Source organism: Pelobates fuscus, chromosome 12 (genome assembly GCF_036172605.1).
Source record: "Pelobates fuscus isolate aPelFus1 chromosome 12, aPelFus1.pri, whole genome shotgun sequence".
In the NCBI taxonomy this organism is placed as follows: Eukaryota; Metazoa; Chordata; class Amphibia; order Anura; family Pelobatidae; genus Pelobates; species Pelobates fuscus.
This window is the reverse complement of record NC_086328.1, coordinates 4,774,868-4,791,569: the sequence shown is the minus strand read 5'-3', so window position 1 is coordinate 4,791,569 and position 16,702 is coordinate 4,774,868. Positions and strand designations below refer to the sequence as shown.

Here is a 16,702-nt window from a genome sequence, read left to right as displayed (position 1 = left end):
GTGGGACTGGGATATGTGGGAGCAATGGGTACATACAGGTGAGACTGATGGATGTGGGAGCGATGGGTACATACGAGTGGGACAGGGAGACGTAGGAGTGATGGGTACATTCGAGTGGGACTGGGAGACGTGGGAGCAATGGGTACATACCGGTTGGACTGGCTATGCCCAGTGAGTAAGAGGCAGTTAGGGGCCGGTATGTTATTACCTACTTTTAAATGAGCTTAACATGGGGAAAACTAATACATTCTATCTCATGGAATAACAGCAATCAGACCGTATTATCCAATGGCTGGACCTTTTGATAATACCTGCCTTTAATACGGCCCTCGCTGCGGTGGGCAAGCAGACACTATAAGTTAAAGACTGAAGGAAAATGCATTACGGCTATTTTGGTTTTGGTGGCTACAGAGTGCCTATTGGGTCACATGCTGCATGGGCTAGAGTGTGCTGGGCTGTCCTGACCGTAATTAGTGGTTTGATCACGTTGGTCATTGTTGCAATAGCCAGTCAGCGCAGCGCATGATGCTGAAAGCATAAAGATCCTGTAACAGGATAATAAAGTGATCGCTTTCATGTGAGTTCAGGCAACGAGTCACTATATAGTCCTCGTCAGACGTCTGCTTTCATTACCCACACGGCACGGGAACGTGCGACACCCAACAGGCACACAGCAATTAAAAATAGCAAAAGTAGGAAAATCACTGAACTCACATCTTCATAAATGTCAAAGAAAGCAGCTGCCAGAGCGTCCTTGATTTGATTTAAATCGGAAATCTCCCAGTGGACGTCGAAGACTCTGGAGCAAGTTGTATTTTTACAGGGGACGTTCTCCAATAAGAACGCTTGCTGATTGCTGTCAGGGAGAAAGAGGGACATGGTTAGACTTCGATTAATCCCATATACAAACATGCTCTGCCTGGATACTATTCAGCAGTGCTTAATATTTAGCAAACTACTAAGGAAGACTCTGTGGTACTGCGGTCTTCTATTCCTTCTCCAATAGCTGAGCATAAGTGATTATAACTGCAGTAGGAGGTAGAGGAATAGTGTAGATGAATGCAGCTTCCAAGATGATTCTCCCCAGCAAATAGAATATTCCCCAAACATGAGCCTAGACTTCATGAAGGGTGTAACAGGAATAATTTGGATTGATGCCACACTGGCTTTTATGAGAAATCCTCCTGCAAGAGGACCTCCCACAGTAAACAAAGACAATAACCAATCAACATACAGATTTACAGTAACCCCTGCCCTCTCTCTGCCTGGGAGATATTGGGATAAGTTAAGGAATAACCCAATTATCTCCAGGCAGAGGGCACACAATTTTACCAAAAGTTAGAACACCCCTTTCCACACAAGGTATCCCCTGATAGACCCGATCTGGGGGACCAACATATCCAAATTTCACCCAGATCGGTTCAGGGGTTCTTAAAAGGTATGGAAGTCACAAGTTACCAACCACACACGAGGCTCCTGCCCAAAACAGTTCCACGAATCCAGCGTGTGCGGTCGGTCAATTCAGAAAAAGGCATAAAACGAATAAAAGTCCCAAATGGATCCTCCTGGCTCATAGGAGCAATTGCTCCCCTTGTCCGTATGAACAAAACTACCGAATGGTGCTCTCCTGGCTGTTCGGCAACTAAAGGAAGCAGGCATTCGGTAGTTTCAGCGGTGGTTCGGGAGGTCAATTGTCCGATTTTAGTTCCAGACACTCGACGACCAAGTCCCGCTGCCTCCTTTCGTGCAAACAAGATGGCCGCGGTTTTCTGTTCCACGTGGCATTCGGCTATACGAACAGCGGCCGCCCAGAGAGCGCTTAATAGATGGTTCTTTTGAAGTTAATAAGCCAGGAGGGTGGTCGGTGTTCGTTAGTTTTAAACTACCGAACTAATAGATTCAACATGCACAAAATACTGCAGAAAAAGCCAGAACGTAGGAGAAAATACCGAACTCAGTCTATTTTCTTCACACCAAATTCTTAGGAATTCAAAATGAGTACCACATTTTATGTCTAAAGTAGCCGAAGTGAACATTTTATTTCTGTTAGAAATTCCATTTAAATTCCAAAAAATGTTTGCTTTGGTGAATAACCCTGTCAGACTTTATACACCATTAAGATGAAGTGTATAAATGAATCCCAAGAGATGTTAGGTGCCTTTGACCGGGGACCCAATTAGGTGTGGAACATGTTTTTGATATATATCGCCATCCTATGCAGCAGAGTGGTACAATGTCTCAGAAGATAAAAAGTATCCAGAACGTGAAATAGTGCTCCGTCATCCACTTTTCACAAGATCCAAACCATAAAAAGGGAATTCGCATTTTAAGGAAACCTATTCATCTTTAAACGTGATCTTAACCCCTTAAGGACACATGACGTGTGTGACACGTCATGATTCCTTTTTATTTCAGAAGTTTGGTCCTTAAGGGGTTAAACAAGTCAGTTTCCCCAGCAGCTCTGCATATAGCTTTGAATTCCAGAATGCGGTGCTCTGAAAACATCTTATTGTTGTATGGATACTATATTACTACAATGGTGCGGTAATTACAGAGGGCACTCGGTGATAAATTAGCCCTAATCAGCATGAAGGGGGAGAGTTTGAATTGGATCGTTGCCTTTCTACAAAAACTAAACTTGTTGAAGCCACTCCTGCCATAGAGACAAGGCACACGGTCCCCAGCCATGGCATTAAGGGGGTCACGGATTGGCCTGAGAGTGAGGCTTGCTAAAAGCACCTTTCATGACAACAACCCTGGATAAATGTCCAGCATCACACGATGCTCTGTGCCACCTCATACCCCGCTCCTGCATGTTAATGCTCGATTTCTAGAAGATTGCAGTAATTGTTCTCTCTGATTATACTTAATGCAAAGCATAAGAAACAGGACCATCAGCAAACCTGACTATACAGTCTTCAATTCATATATGCTCTTTCATTACCAACAGCTGGGCCTAGCAGAATATGTGCAACATAGAACATCGTCCCCTCATTTGGTGTGCAGTGCTATATAATAAGCGCTTTGCATCGGGGTATTTAATGCCATAATCTAGGAGAGAACCTTTTGTTTGCTGATCAGGCTGAGTTTGGCCTCTCTGACCAAGAAAGGGTTATAGTCTTACCGCAGGACTTCACAAAGTAAAATAATAAAAAAACATAGCCTGATCCATCTGAGCCAATACACAGTGATTCTAATAGCCAATTTCAGTATATACATGGTGTCGGTGCTGAGGAGGCTTTAACCGAGGGCTTTTTAATGAGCGTGACCTTCAGTCTGTCTCCTGAAGGAGAATCTAATAACAATGAAGACAGCCCTGCTATGGTTCATTATGGCCACACTGCTCTAAATAATGTGAAGAGTTTGGTCGGGGTGATTTAATGGGAATCTCTGCAATATTTAGTTATGAAACCGGTGCATTGGGGTCAAAAGCCATAATCCAGCAGGGTTTTTATACGTCCACTCGACACCAGTCATGTCCATGGCGTATGAGCAATGATTGAGGGTATTACCCTGAGCCTTACCAAGGACGCCCTCACCCAGCGGGCACAAGCGCTGCATGTTACCCAAGGTGCTTTGGGAGAAAGAACTCCTCCAAGGCATCAGCCCTCCACATCCAGCATTATCGTTGGATGTACACCAGAACATGTTATAGTATTTACATTTTATTTATAAAGTGCAGCACTTCACAGCAGTAGATTCATATTTGCCGTCTTTGGGGAGGTGAACCTGATTTCATTAATCTGGTACTGTACACCCAAGATGGCGGCAGTTCGCAGCGCGTAGGAGATATTCACGCCACGTGAAGGTCTTTGATAAACACATTTGCGGATAGCCTTCTGCAGACAATGCCCCTCAGAGACTCCTTGTACCAATCAATGTCTGACAGGAAATCAATGAGAGTGGCTGCTGGCGGTTAAGGGGGCGAAGTATGTTAGCAAAACGTCAATATTCCCGGCCAAGCAAAGAGCACGGGAGAGATGGCTTCAGCACGCATTCAGTAGAAATATGGAATTCCACACACTGTCAGGAAACATACGTTATAAAAATAAACGCACACTATATATATATATATATATGAACCTGTGGCTAGGTACTAGGTACACCAAGAACTTATTATATATAGGAACCTGTGACTAGGTACACCCAACACTTATGCAACTATGCCTAGTCATCCAATGGGGGTAAATTGCAACTATGCCTAGTCATCCAATGGGTAAAAATACAACAAGGTTGTTACAAAACAAACCGTTTTCCTTTAGAGAGGATGTAGGTAAAAATACCCAAACTCTTCAAAATCTGGTTGACATACCCATAACCCCGAGTTTGGTAAACTCAGCAATAACAGCTAACCGCACTGACTCCTGTATGTACGTTAGGAAACCATTATGGAGACACTACACTAGGAATCCTCCCTCTATTGCTCAGGTCATATGCCCTCCTAAAGCACCATATCCCAGCTCTAACAGCCTGCCGATACTGCTGTATGCTACACATAGCCCCCTAACCTGAATCTAACAACCAGTAATAGTACATGATGTGCGGACACGGAGTATAGGAACACACAAGGCTTTATACATCGTATCACACCACACACTCAGAGAGTAGCTTGTCCAAAGAGCTTGCAAGTAGCGCTGTCAGACATGTTAATCAGCTGCAGTCTGGGAAACTATTTATCGTATTATAGTGTCAGGATCTCCATCTGATAAGCTGTATCCATTTCTGACATGAACTACTCCGATGGGAACAATACTTTATTGTTAATCTGGACAATAGCGGAGCATTCCGTCGTATGACCATCAATTCTGGTTTAGCGTGCTGAGTTCAGGGAATTGTTTGAATAAACAGAGCAGTGGAAGACTGGACAGAAATGATTTTGTGATGGAGGGGACCAGAGGGAGCCACAACGTATGGAAGGATTAGCTCAAATTCATTCACCAAGATTCTGTTTTGTTGTGAACCCCCCCACGCTCTGCCCAAAAATACACAAAACTACAAGAAAATCTGTAAGATTAAAAAAATGAGGAGAGATATATTAATAAACACCAACATGTTAAAAATAAGAATTAATAAAATATACACAAAGTGGGATATTAAACAAACAAAAAAAATACTAATACTTGCATACCAAACTCTCTAGAAGATTAGAAAAGCCAATAACCCCCTGTTTACCTGATAATATGTGGAGGGACATTGCTAAAAAACTCTGCGTTAGTAGCAAGACACACAGCATGGGTGTGGGAAACCAGTGAGACCAGAACAAATGAGGATTCAATAACATTAAATAATGAATCTAAATTATCTCCGGACCGTGAAGCACAGAACCTACCAGACAGTCATATAATAGCTCATACTGACCGCTTCAACCAAGACAGGGGGTTTCTGCCGTTATATAGTCCACATATTTGATAGTTGCTGCATTGAAATGCCAGCTCTGCCCGATGCTAGTCAAAGTTACAGACCGGCCTTTATCCCTTTAATCAAACTAATCAATCACTGAAATGAGATCGCGTAAAGGTGAAGAAATGAAACGGCCATGGTGGCTTGATCGATGCCTCGGGACTGTATGAGAGGCTCATATATTACATTAACCGACGAACAGCTTAACATGTAAATCCTTTCTAATCAATACTTAACCTTTGCAAATAATCAATGTCTGGGAAACGGATAGATACGACACAAAGTGTTTGTTTTAAAACACAATCCGGCCTGAGGATGGATTACACGGAGATGAATTGGACAGAACACAGTGTAGTGCTGACTATGCATACTTTACTGTGGCCCCAGAATGGGTTCACACAGCCTGAAAACAATGTCAGTAACTTATTTCTTGTTTTTATTACTAATAACCTGAGGGAACTCAGTCTGCTGGAAAATGCTACTAAAAAGCCAGGGTTTCATCAGCAAGCTCCTTGACAGAATATATTGCGTGTATTTAAACATGGACTTCTGCAGGTGAAGCCTTGAAATGAAAGCGAAATATTTTATTAGACAAGATATCAGAGCTCACAGGATTATTAGAAGCAAGCACACATTAGGATTATATTGTAACAACAACAAACTAAACAGTTCATGGATAATTTATATAAGGCTGTGAGTTACTGACATTCACTGCCACAGGGGGCACCCATCGCCTGGGCCACCATAGGGAACACTCATTGCTATTGGAGGCACCACTATGGGAGACTGTGGGCTGCCATAAAAGACAGACACTCACTTCCACGAGAGACTAATCTCCTGGGCCGCCATGAAAGACACTCACTGCCACGAGAGACTGATCTCCTGGGCCGCCATGGGAGACTGATCTCCTGGCCCGCCATGAAAGACACTCCTGTGGGAGACTGATCTCCTGGCCCACCATGAAAGACACTGCCGTGGGAGACTGATCTCCTGGGCCGCCACGAAAGACACTCACTGCCACAAGAGACTGATCTCCTGGGCCGCCATGAAAGACACTCACTGTCACGGTAGACTAATCTTCTGGGCCGCCTTGAAAGACACTTACTGCCACGGGAGACTGATCTCCTGGGCCGCCATGAAAGACGCTCACCGCCACGGGAGACTCAGCTCCTGGGCCGCCATGAAAGACACTCACTGCCACGAGAGACTGATCTCCTGGGCAGCCACGAAAGACACTCACTGCCATGAGAGACTGATCTTCTCGGCCGCCATGAAAGACACTCACTGTCACGGGAGACTGATCTTCTGGGCCGCCATGAAAGACACTCACTACCACGGGAGACTGATCTCCTGGGCAGCCATGAAAGACGCTCACTGCCACGGGAGACTGATCTCCTGGGCTGTCATGAAAGACACTGACTGCCACGGGAGACTGATCTGCTGGGCAATCATGGGGAACACTCACTGCCACGGGAGACTGTGGTCTTCTGGGCCACCAATGGAAGCACAATGCAAAGGGAGGCACCAGTCTCCAAGGCCAGCATTTTTATTTATTTATTACTGGTATTTATAAAGCGCCAACATATTCCGCTGCGCTGTACAATTGGGGAACATTGTTTGGGAACCAATGTCCTGGTCCACCATGTAGAATGTAGATCACTCACTGCCATACCTCACAGACTAGCATGGGGAAGACTTACTGTCATGGAAGGCACCAACCTCTAGGCCATTGTGGGGGACTATCACTGTCATGGAAGGCACCAACCTCTAGGCCATTGTGGGGGACTATCACTGTCATGGAAAGCACCAACATCTAGGCCATTGTGGGGGACTATCACTGTCATGGAAAGCACCAACATCTAGGCAATTGTGGGGGACTATCACTGTCATGGAAGGCAACAACCTCTAGGCCATTGTGGGGGACTATCACTGTTATGGAAGGCACCAACCTCTAGGCCATTGTGGGGGACTATCACGGTCATGGAAGGCACCAACCTTTGGCTCATTGTGGGGGACTATCACTGTTATGGAAGGCACCAACCTTTAGGTCATTGTGGGGGACTATCACTGTCATGGAAGGCACCAACCTCTAGGTCATTGTGGGGGACTATCACTGTCATGGAAGGTACCAATCTACAAGGCCATTATGGGGAACACATACTGCTATGGAAGGCACTAACCTCTAAGGCTATTATGGAGAACACTTACTGCCATGGAAGGCACCAACCATTATGGAGAACACTTCCTGACACTAACATCTAACTCCGTTATGTTCAACATTAAACCATAGAAAGTAACATGTAACAAAAGTCTTTCTTTAGTGAGATTACCAAATAGTGGGAATTATTAGGAGGGTTCAAGGAAGTGTCACTTGGGATAATTTTCCAAAAACTGCACACCATTCTGATATTCGGAAGCCTTGCTATTTGGCTTTGTATTTTATTTTCCCATCTGTACTGCAGCCATTATTCCTCTCGCTGCCGGATTGGTGATACACTTCAATTATCCTTCATTAAGCAGCTGAGTGTAATTACTGTCAAACAAGCAGGACAGTACATATATCGGTGAAATGAAGCTATTCTCTTTTAAATGCTATCTGGAAGTTACAGAAGAATAATGTGGAGCCTTTTCTCCTGAATGTGGTAGGATGACTCACATGTCACTGAACTTCAGACTTGTTTCACTATACAGGAATCATTGCAGATGTAAGCCAGAGTCTGTGAAGCTCGGCAATGTACAACAGGCACCCACAATTCACATTGGACCTACAAAGAAACCCATCATCTCAAAATGCTCTTTATTAAAAGCCATTTCCTTGCTTTTCAGCAAAACAACCAGAAAGTTATTTGTGGTGAGCAATTTAAGGCAGTGATCTTAGAGCGGAGTAAGAACAGACACGCCATCTTATCTCATCATCATTTCCCGAGACCTGCACCAATAATAAGAGAAATCTGTTGTATCATTGCCATCACACTTACCGTATGATAAAAGGCTTACCTTAAACATATGTTTAGTGCATTAAATGAGTTATAAATACAAAACAACCCCAGCCAATGTTTGTTTATAGACATATAAAGCCCATTGCTTATTCCAAACCTTCAGAGATGACATGGGCAGGGTATTGGTGGGTTTCTCACCAATTCTGTCCTGGGAAGCCTATTGTTTTAAAAGGGAGCAACGTGCATAGCTGGGGCTCAAAGGACTTGTCTACACCTTCATTTATTTGTGCTCTAACACCCATGACAGATACGGCACAAGTCATGTAGAAGTTGTACGACGTACACAGACCATATAAGACTTTCCGACATTAAACACGTGTGGGTGGGCTCTTACCTGCAGTGATTTTCTTTCTATTTTTAAATCCTGCTAATACAGACAAACAAGGGGAGATTTACCACCATAACCTGTGGTAGAAGTACAAACTCAAACAAATGCACCCCACTGGCAGCTGATTAAAAGTTACCACAACCCAACTTAAACTCACCCATGATGTCAATCTACAAAGGACAAAATGCTGGGTTGATTATTCGTGGTGTAGTGCGCACGACCCCCAAGTTCTACAGATGGTGCTTTAACCACCTGAACTACCTCATCTGTAGAATAATAAAATGCTCTCAAGATAAAGTGTGACAGACACAGACGGCAAAGCACAGAGTACCGATGCCTGCGCTGGACGACAAACAGGGCTTCACAAAGCAATGTCATTTTTAGGTTCCCAAATCATGATGCATTTCTTAAAGGCCCCCTTCACTGTGTACTGCTGTATAAACGAGAACTTTGCACGATCTGAGATTAGAGGGAAACATAGTGAAACCAGAGATGAAAAACACAGCTGGTGTTCTCCTCCTAACTTTCAAACGGTAAGAAACCTGTGTCTATTCTCGCAGGCTGCGAGGATGCAGCTCGCTGCCGTACAGTGCATTCACCATCTTCCTGTAGCAGATCAAAGCCACAAACCGCACACACGGCGACTGCGGCTGTATGGTGTTCTCATTATGATAACGGTGGATTTTGAGAAACACAAACAAGAATCCAGGAGCTGCACAATGCTTGCGAGTGTACCGACTCAATCAGCAGAATGGCAGTGTACGGCGTGTGAGCAGCCCTGCCACGGCGAATGCTACACGCACTACGTGTTGTGGGCACCAATCTGCTTCTTTTCAAACAAATTCCTCACTTTCTCATCAAATTACCCTTAAGCTGCCAAAGTACACATCTCCTCCAACAGGTGTCAGACCCCAGAAGCCAGACTTAACAATATCAGGTTTATTATATTCCACGGCAAATTGCCTGCGACATTGTGATGAAATAATTACAGGAAAGACAACCGGCTGGCGATTCCCATTTCCTGGCAGATACAAGGGAAGGAGACGCAGTCACTGCTTCAGAGAAATTCTTAACGACATGGAGGCAATGGAGAAAGCGCTGTCGGCAGTAACTGGTTTAAGCATAAAAGGACGGTTAGTAAATACAGACAGTGACTGCTTGAAACTGAGATTGAAAATCAAGATAAGTTACTGCCAATATCTCCATCTGAAGCAATATTTCAATCAACTGGAGAAAGCGGCACGTCTCATCCGCAGTGCAACTATTAGCCCTTTCAATGCCCATCAATGTATTTTATATACACTTCATAAAACTCTAACACACCGGGCCTATAAAGATAAAACGACTTAAACCCCAGAATCTCAGGAATACGATTAAAAAGTCTAAAGCTCCTTGCACATCCCTCTCAAAGGAACAGAGTAAATCTTTTGACCAGTTTCAGCCACTGGAACAGAGTCAATCTTTCGACCAGTTTCAGCCACTGGAACAGAGTAAATCTTTCGACCAGTTTCAGCCACTGGAACAGAGTAGAGCCCCCTCCCCCCAATCGCAGTCAATGGAGCAGACTAGAGCCCCCCCCCCCCAATCGCAGTCAATGAAGCAGAGTAGAGTGTTTCCCCAGACCTGTTTGTAAAATCTTGGTGTTTGCAGATAAGGAGCAGACGGACTGTTGTGCCGATAAATCAGTATGAAAGGCAGGCAGCAATACAGCCTCCCAGTTCTATCTTTGTAAACAAACAGCCTCTTTATCTACTGTTAACTAAATCTTATCCATTCAGATAAAGATCCCGACAAACAGGGAAAAAGAAAAGCAATAAATGTCAAACAAGGCATGGCGACCGTGGCGGGATCTTCAACCCTTCCAAACTCTCTCAGCATAATAATCACAGGCCGTGCCTCTGTGTAACCATCCTAGACTCGGTTATCGGGGCATTTATAGATACAGTCCTGGGAGGGTGATCAGTGTCTTATCACAGGACATGCTTTAATCACACGCCACACGCTTTATGAATACAATAAATCTGCACACAGCCGCAGGCATCCACAACACTCACAGCCGGAGGCATCCACAACACTCACAGCAGCAGGCATCCACAACACTCACAGCCGCAGGCATCCACAACACTCACAGCCGCAGGCATCCACAACACTCACAGCCGCAGGCATCCACAACACTCACAGCCGCAGGCATCCACAACACTCACAGCCGCAGGCATCCACAACACTCACAGCCGCAGGCATCCACAACACTCACAGCCGCAGGCATCCACAACACTCACAGCCGCAGGCATCCACAACACTCACAGCCGCAGGCATCCACAACACTCACAGCCGCAGGCATCCACAACACTCACAGCAGCAGGCATCCACAACACTCACAGCAGCACGCATCCACAACACTCACAGCAGCACGCATCCACAACACTCACAGCCGCACGCATCCACAACACTCACAGCCGCACGCATCCACAACACTCACAGCAGCACGCATCCACAACACTCACAGCAGCCCGCATCCACAACACTCACAGCCGCAGGCATCCACAACACTCACAGCCGCAGGCATCCACAACACTCACAGCCGCAGGCATCCACAACACTCACAGCCGCAGGCATCCACAACACTCACAGCCGCAGGCATCCACAAAACTCACAGCCGCAGGCATCCACAACACTCACAGCCGCACGCATCCACAACACTCACAGCCGCACGCATCCACAACACTCACAGCCGCACGCATCCACAACACTCACAGCCGCACGCATCCACAACACTCACAGCAGCACGCATCCACAACACTCACAGCAGCACGCATCCACAACACTCACAGCAGCACGCATCCACAACACTCACAGCAGCACGCATCCACAACACTCACAGCAGCACGCATCCACAACACTCACAGCAGCACACATCCACAACACTCACAGCAGCACGCATCCACACTCACAGCAGCACGCATCCACAACACTCACAGCAGCACGCATCCACAACACTCACAGCAGCACGCATCCACAACACTCACAGCAGCAGGCATCCACAACACTCACAGCAGCAGGCATCCACAACACTCACAGCCGCAGGCATCCACAACACTCACAGCCGCAGGCATCCACAACACTCACAGCCGCAGGCATCCACAACACTCACAGCCGCAGGCATCCACAACACTCACAGCCGCAGGCATCCACAACACTCACAGCAGCACGCATCCACAACACTCACAGCAGCACGCATCCACAACACTCACAGCAGCACGCATCCACAACACTCACAGCCGCACGCATCCACAACACTCACAGCAGCACGCATCCACACTCACAGCAGCACGCATCCACACTCACAGCAGCACGCATCCACAACACTCACAGCAGCACGCATCCACAACACTCACAGCAGCACGCATCCACAACACTCACAGCAGCACGCATCCACAACACTCACAGCAGCAGGCATCCACAACACTCACAGCAGCAGGCATCCACAACACTCACAGCCGCAGGCATCCACAACACTCACAGCCGCAGGCATCCAACAAGGCTGCGACGTCAGCAAGGCAGTGGTGGAGTCATGTTTTGGGCCGGAATCATGGGAAGAGAGCTGGTCGGCCTCTTTAGGGTCCCCGAAGGTGTAAAGATGACCTCTGCAAAGTATGTGGAGTTTCTGACTGACCACTTTCTTCCCTGGTACAGAAGGAAGAACTATGCTTTCTGTAATAAAATCATCTTCATGCATGACAATGCATCATCTCAAGCTGCAAAGAATACCTCTGCATCAATGGCTGCTATGGGGATAAAAGGAGAGGAAGTCATGGTGTGGCCTCCATCCTCCCCTGACCTCAATCCTATTGAGAACCTTTGGAGCATCCTCAAACAAAAGATCTATGAGGGTGGGAGGCAGTTTACATCCAAACAGCAGCTCTGGGAGGCTATTCTGACATCTTGCAAACAAATTCAAGCAGAAACTGTCCAAAAAACTCACAAGTTCAATGGATGCAAGACTTGTGAAGCTGCTATAAAATAAGGGGTCCTATGGTAAAATGTAACGTGACCTGTTAAAATGTTTAAAAAGTTAAAATGTTGTTATAAGTTTGATTTGAAATAGCTTTTGATTTCAGTAAATATGCTGCAAACACAACAAATTGCAATTTTCAATTATTTACAACCTATAAAGTGTTTTAAAACTTACTGTGCGTAATAATTTGGAACAGGGCATTGTAAGTTTATGTTTACAAAAAATACTGTTATCATTAGGAGGTTTGTTCAATAAAATTTGAATTGTATTCTTAATAGTTGATAACATGAGAATTATGCTGACTTATTTACATCAATTATTTAGGTAAATGAGAAAAATATAATTTGCATAATAATTTGGAACACGGTGTATACTGCTACAAATCTATCACCACTCACAGCCACACGTATACTGATAAATAATTCCACACACAGCAGAGGTGTTTAAGAAAGGCCCTTCAGAGTTTACTGTACTACAGAACCCATTATCCACAGAGGATAATGGGACATTCACTCCAGTAGTGTCAGGTGAGTCAACTTCTACCTACAGGGAGTAACAGAGCAATACAACACAGGGGAGTTTATTTGCTATCCTGAAAACACAAAATGAGCATGTGCAGCTTGGAACCACCAGAGAGAGGCGGGAGGGATCAGATTAAACAGTGTTCTGTCAATAGAACCTCAACGCTCTGCGTTCAGGTAAAGTGGTTCTGTCACATTCTAGATATATTTCAATGAAATTCCAGCGCAGTCATTGGATCTATAGTGGGGTATAGTGAGAGATCGCTTTAAACAATGGTCAACCTGTTCTATCCAGGCAGTAGAGGAGCTAGCTTTCTGCCATAGAAGGTAGCCTTGGACAGTTATAGTGTAAAGGCATTGCGAGGGAGGAGGGGAAATCCTGCTGGAGAATCAATTTTTTTTTTTTAAATCTCAGAAAGCATCAAGTCTTCAACATTCAATTTAATATAAGATACAAATTATTTAAACACACTGTCATAGGAGCACATACCTCCCTGATGTATCCCGTAATATGGCGAGAGCGTCTGGAAAACCGTCCATGTTGTAATCCCCAAAGCGAAGAGTAATTGGCATAGCAGAGGAAGACGAGAGGGGGATGAAGCCCCAGACAGTATTCTGGTTCTTAAAATTCTGCAGCACGGGCACCCACTGTGAAAACAAAATTCTTTTTACAAATAGTCGGTACCGCTATGGGGACAAGGTTTGCTCCCAGCTATGCAAACCTATTTATGGCTTACTGGGAGACCAAGTTTATAGACAACAGCCTAGAGTGGGGAGCGAACCTTGTCTCCTATAAGCGGTACATAGACGACATCTTTTTAGTCTGGAACGGTTCAGTGGATCTTTTAAATAAGTTTTTAACCTTTTTAAACACAAATGATTGGGGAGTGACGCCAACAACAGAATTCAGCAAAGAAAGCGTTAATTTTTTAGACCTGACCATTTTTATAGAGGACAATGAGATAAAAACAAAAACTTTTTTTAAATCAGTGGACGTTAACAATTATATTTATTTGAACAGCTGTCACTTTTCCCCCTGGCTTAAAAATATACCCAAAGCACAACTGATGAGAGTTAGAAGGAACTGCACAGATCAAAGCACTTTTGAAATCCAGGCCATTAAGATTAAACAGGATTTTTTAGAAAAAGGGTATGAGGAAATTTCTCTTTCCAACACGATAAAAGAAGTAAGAGCCATGGAAAGATCTTCCCTGTTAAAATACAAACCTAAAAATAACAATGAAAATAAGAGTCTGCCGCTCATTTGTAATTACAATCAAGAGAGTCAGAAGATCAGACAAATAATTAATAAACACTGGCCTATGTTAAGGAACGATCCCATGCTACACTCCATTTTACCAGAGAGACCACAATTAGTATACAGAGGAGCTCCCAATTTAAAACGAAAATTAACACACAATCATATTAGAGAAAATGCACCTACTCCCTTCTTCCAGAAAGAAGGTTTTTTTGGCTGTGGACAGTGTTTAGCATGTAGAAGCACGAAAAGTGTAAAGAGACATATTACAGAATTCCATGACTCAAAAGGAGAAAATAAGTATAAGATACGCCAGATGATCACATGCTTTTCAAAAAGAGTAATATACGTTTTAAAATGCTCATGTAATTTATTGTATGTGGGCAGGACAAAACGCCCTTTACAAACTCGTGTTAATGAACACATTAGAAACATAAAAAAAGGTTATGACAAACATAGTGTTTCAGAGCATTTTAATTCAGTACACAATAGAGACCCCCAATGTCTGGAATTCATGGCAATCCAAAAAATCACACTCAACTGGCGAGGGGAAGATGAGATTAAGAAATTAGGCAAAATAGAAACAAAATGGATTTTTAACCTCAACACTTTAGCCCCTGCAGGTCTTAACGCAGATTTTGAGCTATGCCATTTTTTATGAAAAAACCATGTATACTTTTTAATCACCAACGTTCGCCTTCCACTGGTTTTAAAAGTATTTTATGTATTTTATTTCCTTTGCATGTTTTTTGTATAGATGTGATACCACTTTTTAAATAAGGGAGGTAACAGATACACTCACCTAAGGAAAAATCCATACTAACTAGGAAAGAAATAACTAAATGTGTATTTGGAAAAATATTTTTTGCAGAAAATAGGATCTATGTATAAAAAGCACATCCTAAGCACAAGTCACTTTTTTTCCCACTAAAGTTAAAGGAACCTGTATGTCTTTTAATTAAAAAGGCTCACATAAAAAGGGTTTATTGTGTTTTTATGATAAGATTATTTATAGAAAACGGAATAACTTCAATGGAAATGCTAAAAAAGGCTAGTAAATCGTTTTTTCTGTGCTATATATAAAGAGTATACATAAGAACATTTAACTGTACACTTCTTTCTTTTATTTTCGTTTTATTATTGCAATTGAGCCAAATAGGCTCCAAATATGGACTTGGCAAATCGCCACTTTCGGACTACAATCCCCATAAACGACCGGACGAAAACCGGAAGTGACGCGCTGGGCGCAAAGCACTCTGGATCCTGTAGTGCCGAAAAACCGGAAGTGACGCGACGGCTGTTTAGCCACGTCAGGTGATCGGAAGGACCATTCCGATTGGAAGGACGCATTTTAGGCGGGATTTTACAGATTTAAAAGTACAGAGTATCAAGAAGTCTTTTACAAGCTGACTGAGGAAGCCGTTTTACCGGCGAAACGCGTTTTAGCTTTTAAAGTGGACTTAACATTTTGATTGGAAACCACTAATACTCATAATATATTTGTTCTTATCTGTTTTTTATTTTCTAGAAAGTATTTTATATTAAGTATTTTATATTGATTATTTATACATTGTAATAAATTCATCTACTTTTTACTACCAACTGTATCCAGTACCAGTGATTCCAGGGAAGGGGCAGTGTCACCCCACAAATTGACACTAGGCCTGCATACTTAGAGCCAGTTACCAAAAGGCTCTAAACAAGGTGAGCATTTTAATCTCATTTCTTAAAAACTCACAAAAACTACAAAGGATGCTACACTTAGCTCGTTAATCCTGTGTCTTTCATATACCGAGTGGAGAGGAGAATACACCATCCAACTTGGAGAGAGGGGTCGTGTGATCTACCTTTAAAGACACAGACGTGCACAAGTTTAGAGCCTAATTCACTTGAAAAGGCTCTAAAAAATGTGAGTGTAGACATAATTGTGAACTCACTCAATTTCCAATCACAGTGTTTAATATACTGCACAATCATTTGTATATATTCTTGTTTTCTTTTGTATATTCACTATATTGGAGAACGCAAAGGGTACCTGTCTTTGAACCACAGGTAACTTACTATAATCCTTCACTTAACACAGCGCTGCACTCTAAAAGGTAGAGGACCCAAGGGGTGGCAACACCAATTGGGCCTGAAACCTTTTTTGTATCTTGGTGATTATCTTTGTATGGTGGGCTT

General features: G+C 43.8%; 1 protein-coding gene across 1 annotated transcript in view; it reads right to left on the bottom strand.

Annotated features, from left to right (window-relative positions):
- Window positions 1-16,702, bottom strand: part of ITFG1 (integrin alpha FG-GAP repeat containing 1) — a 142,021-nt gene that overhangs the window by 41,632 nt on the left and 83,687 nt on the right. The window contains exons 10-11 of the mRNA XM_063438789.1: window positions 13,754-13,911; window positions 715-856 (exon numbers count right to left, since the gene is read on the bottom strand). Coding sequence (XP_063294859.1) covers window positions 715-856; window positions 13,754-13,911 — 300 coding nt within the window. The remainder of the gene's footprint in view (window positions 1-714; window positions 857-13,753; window positions 13,912-16,702) is intronic.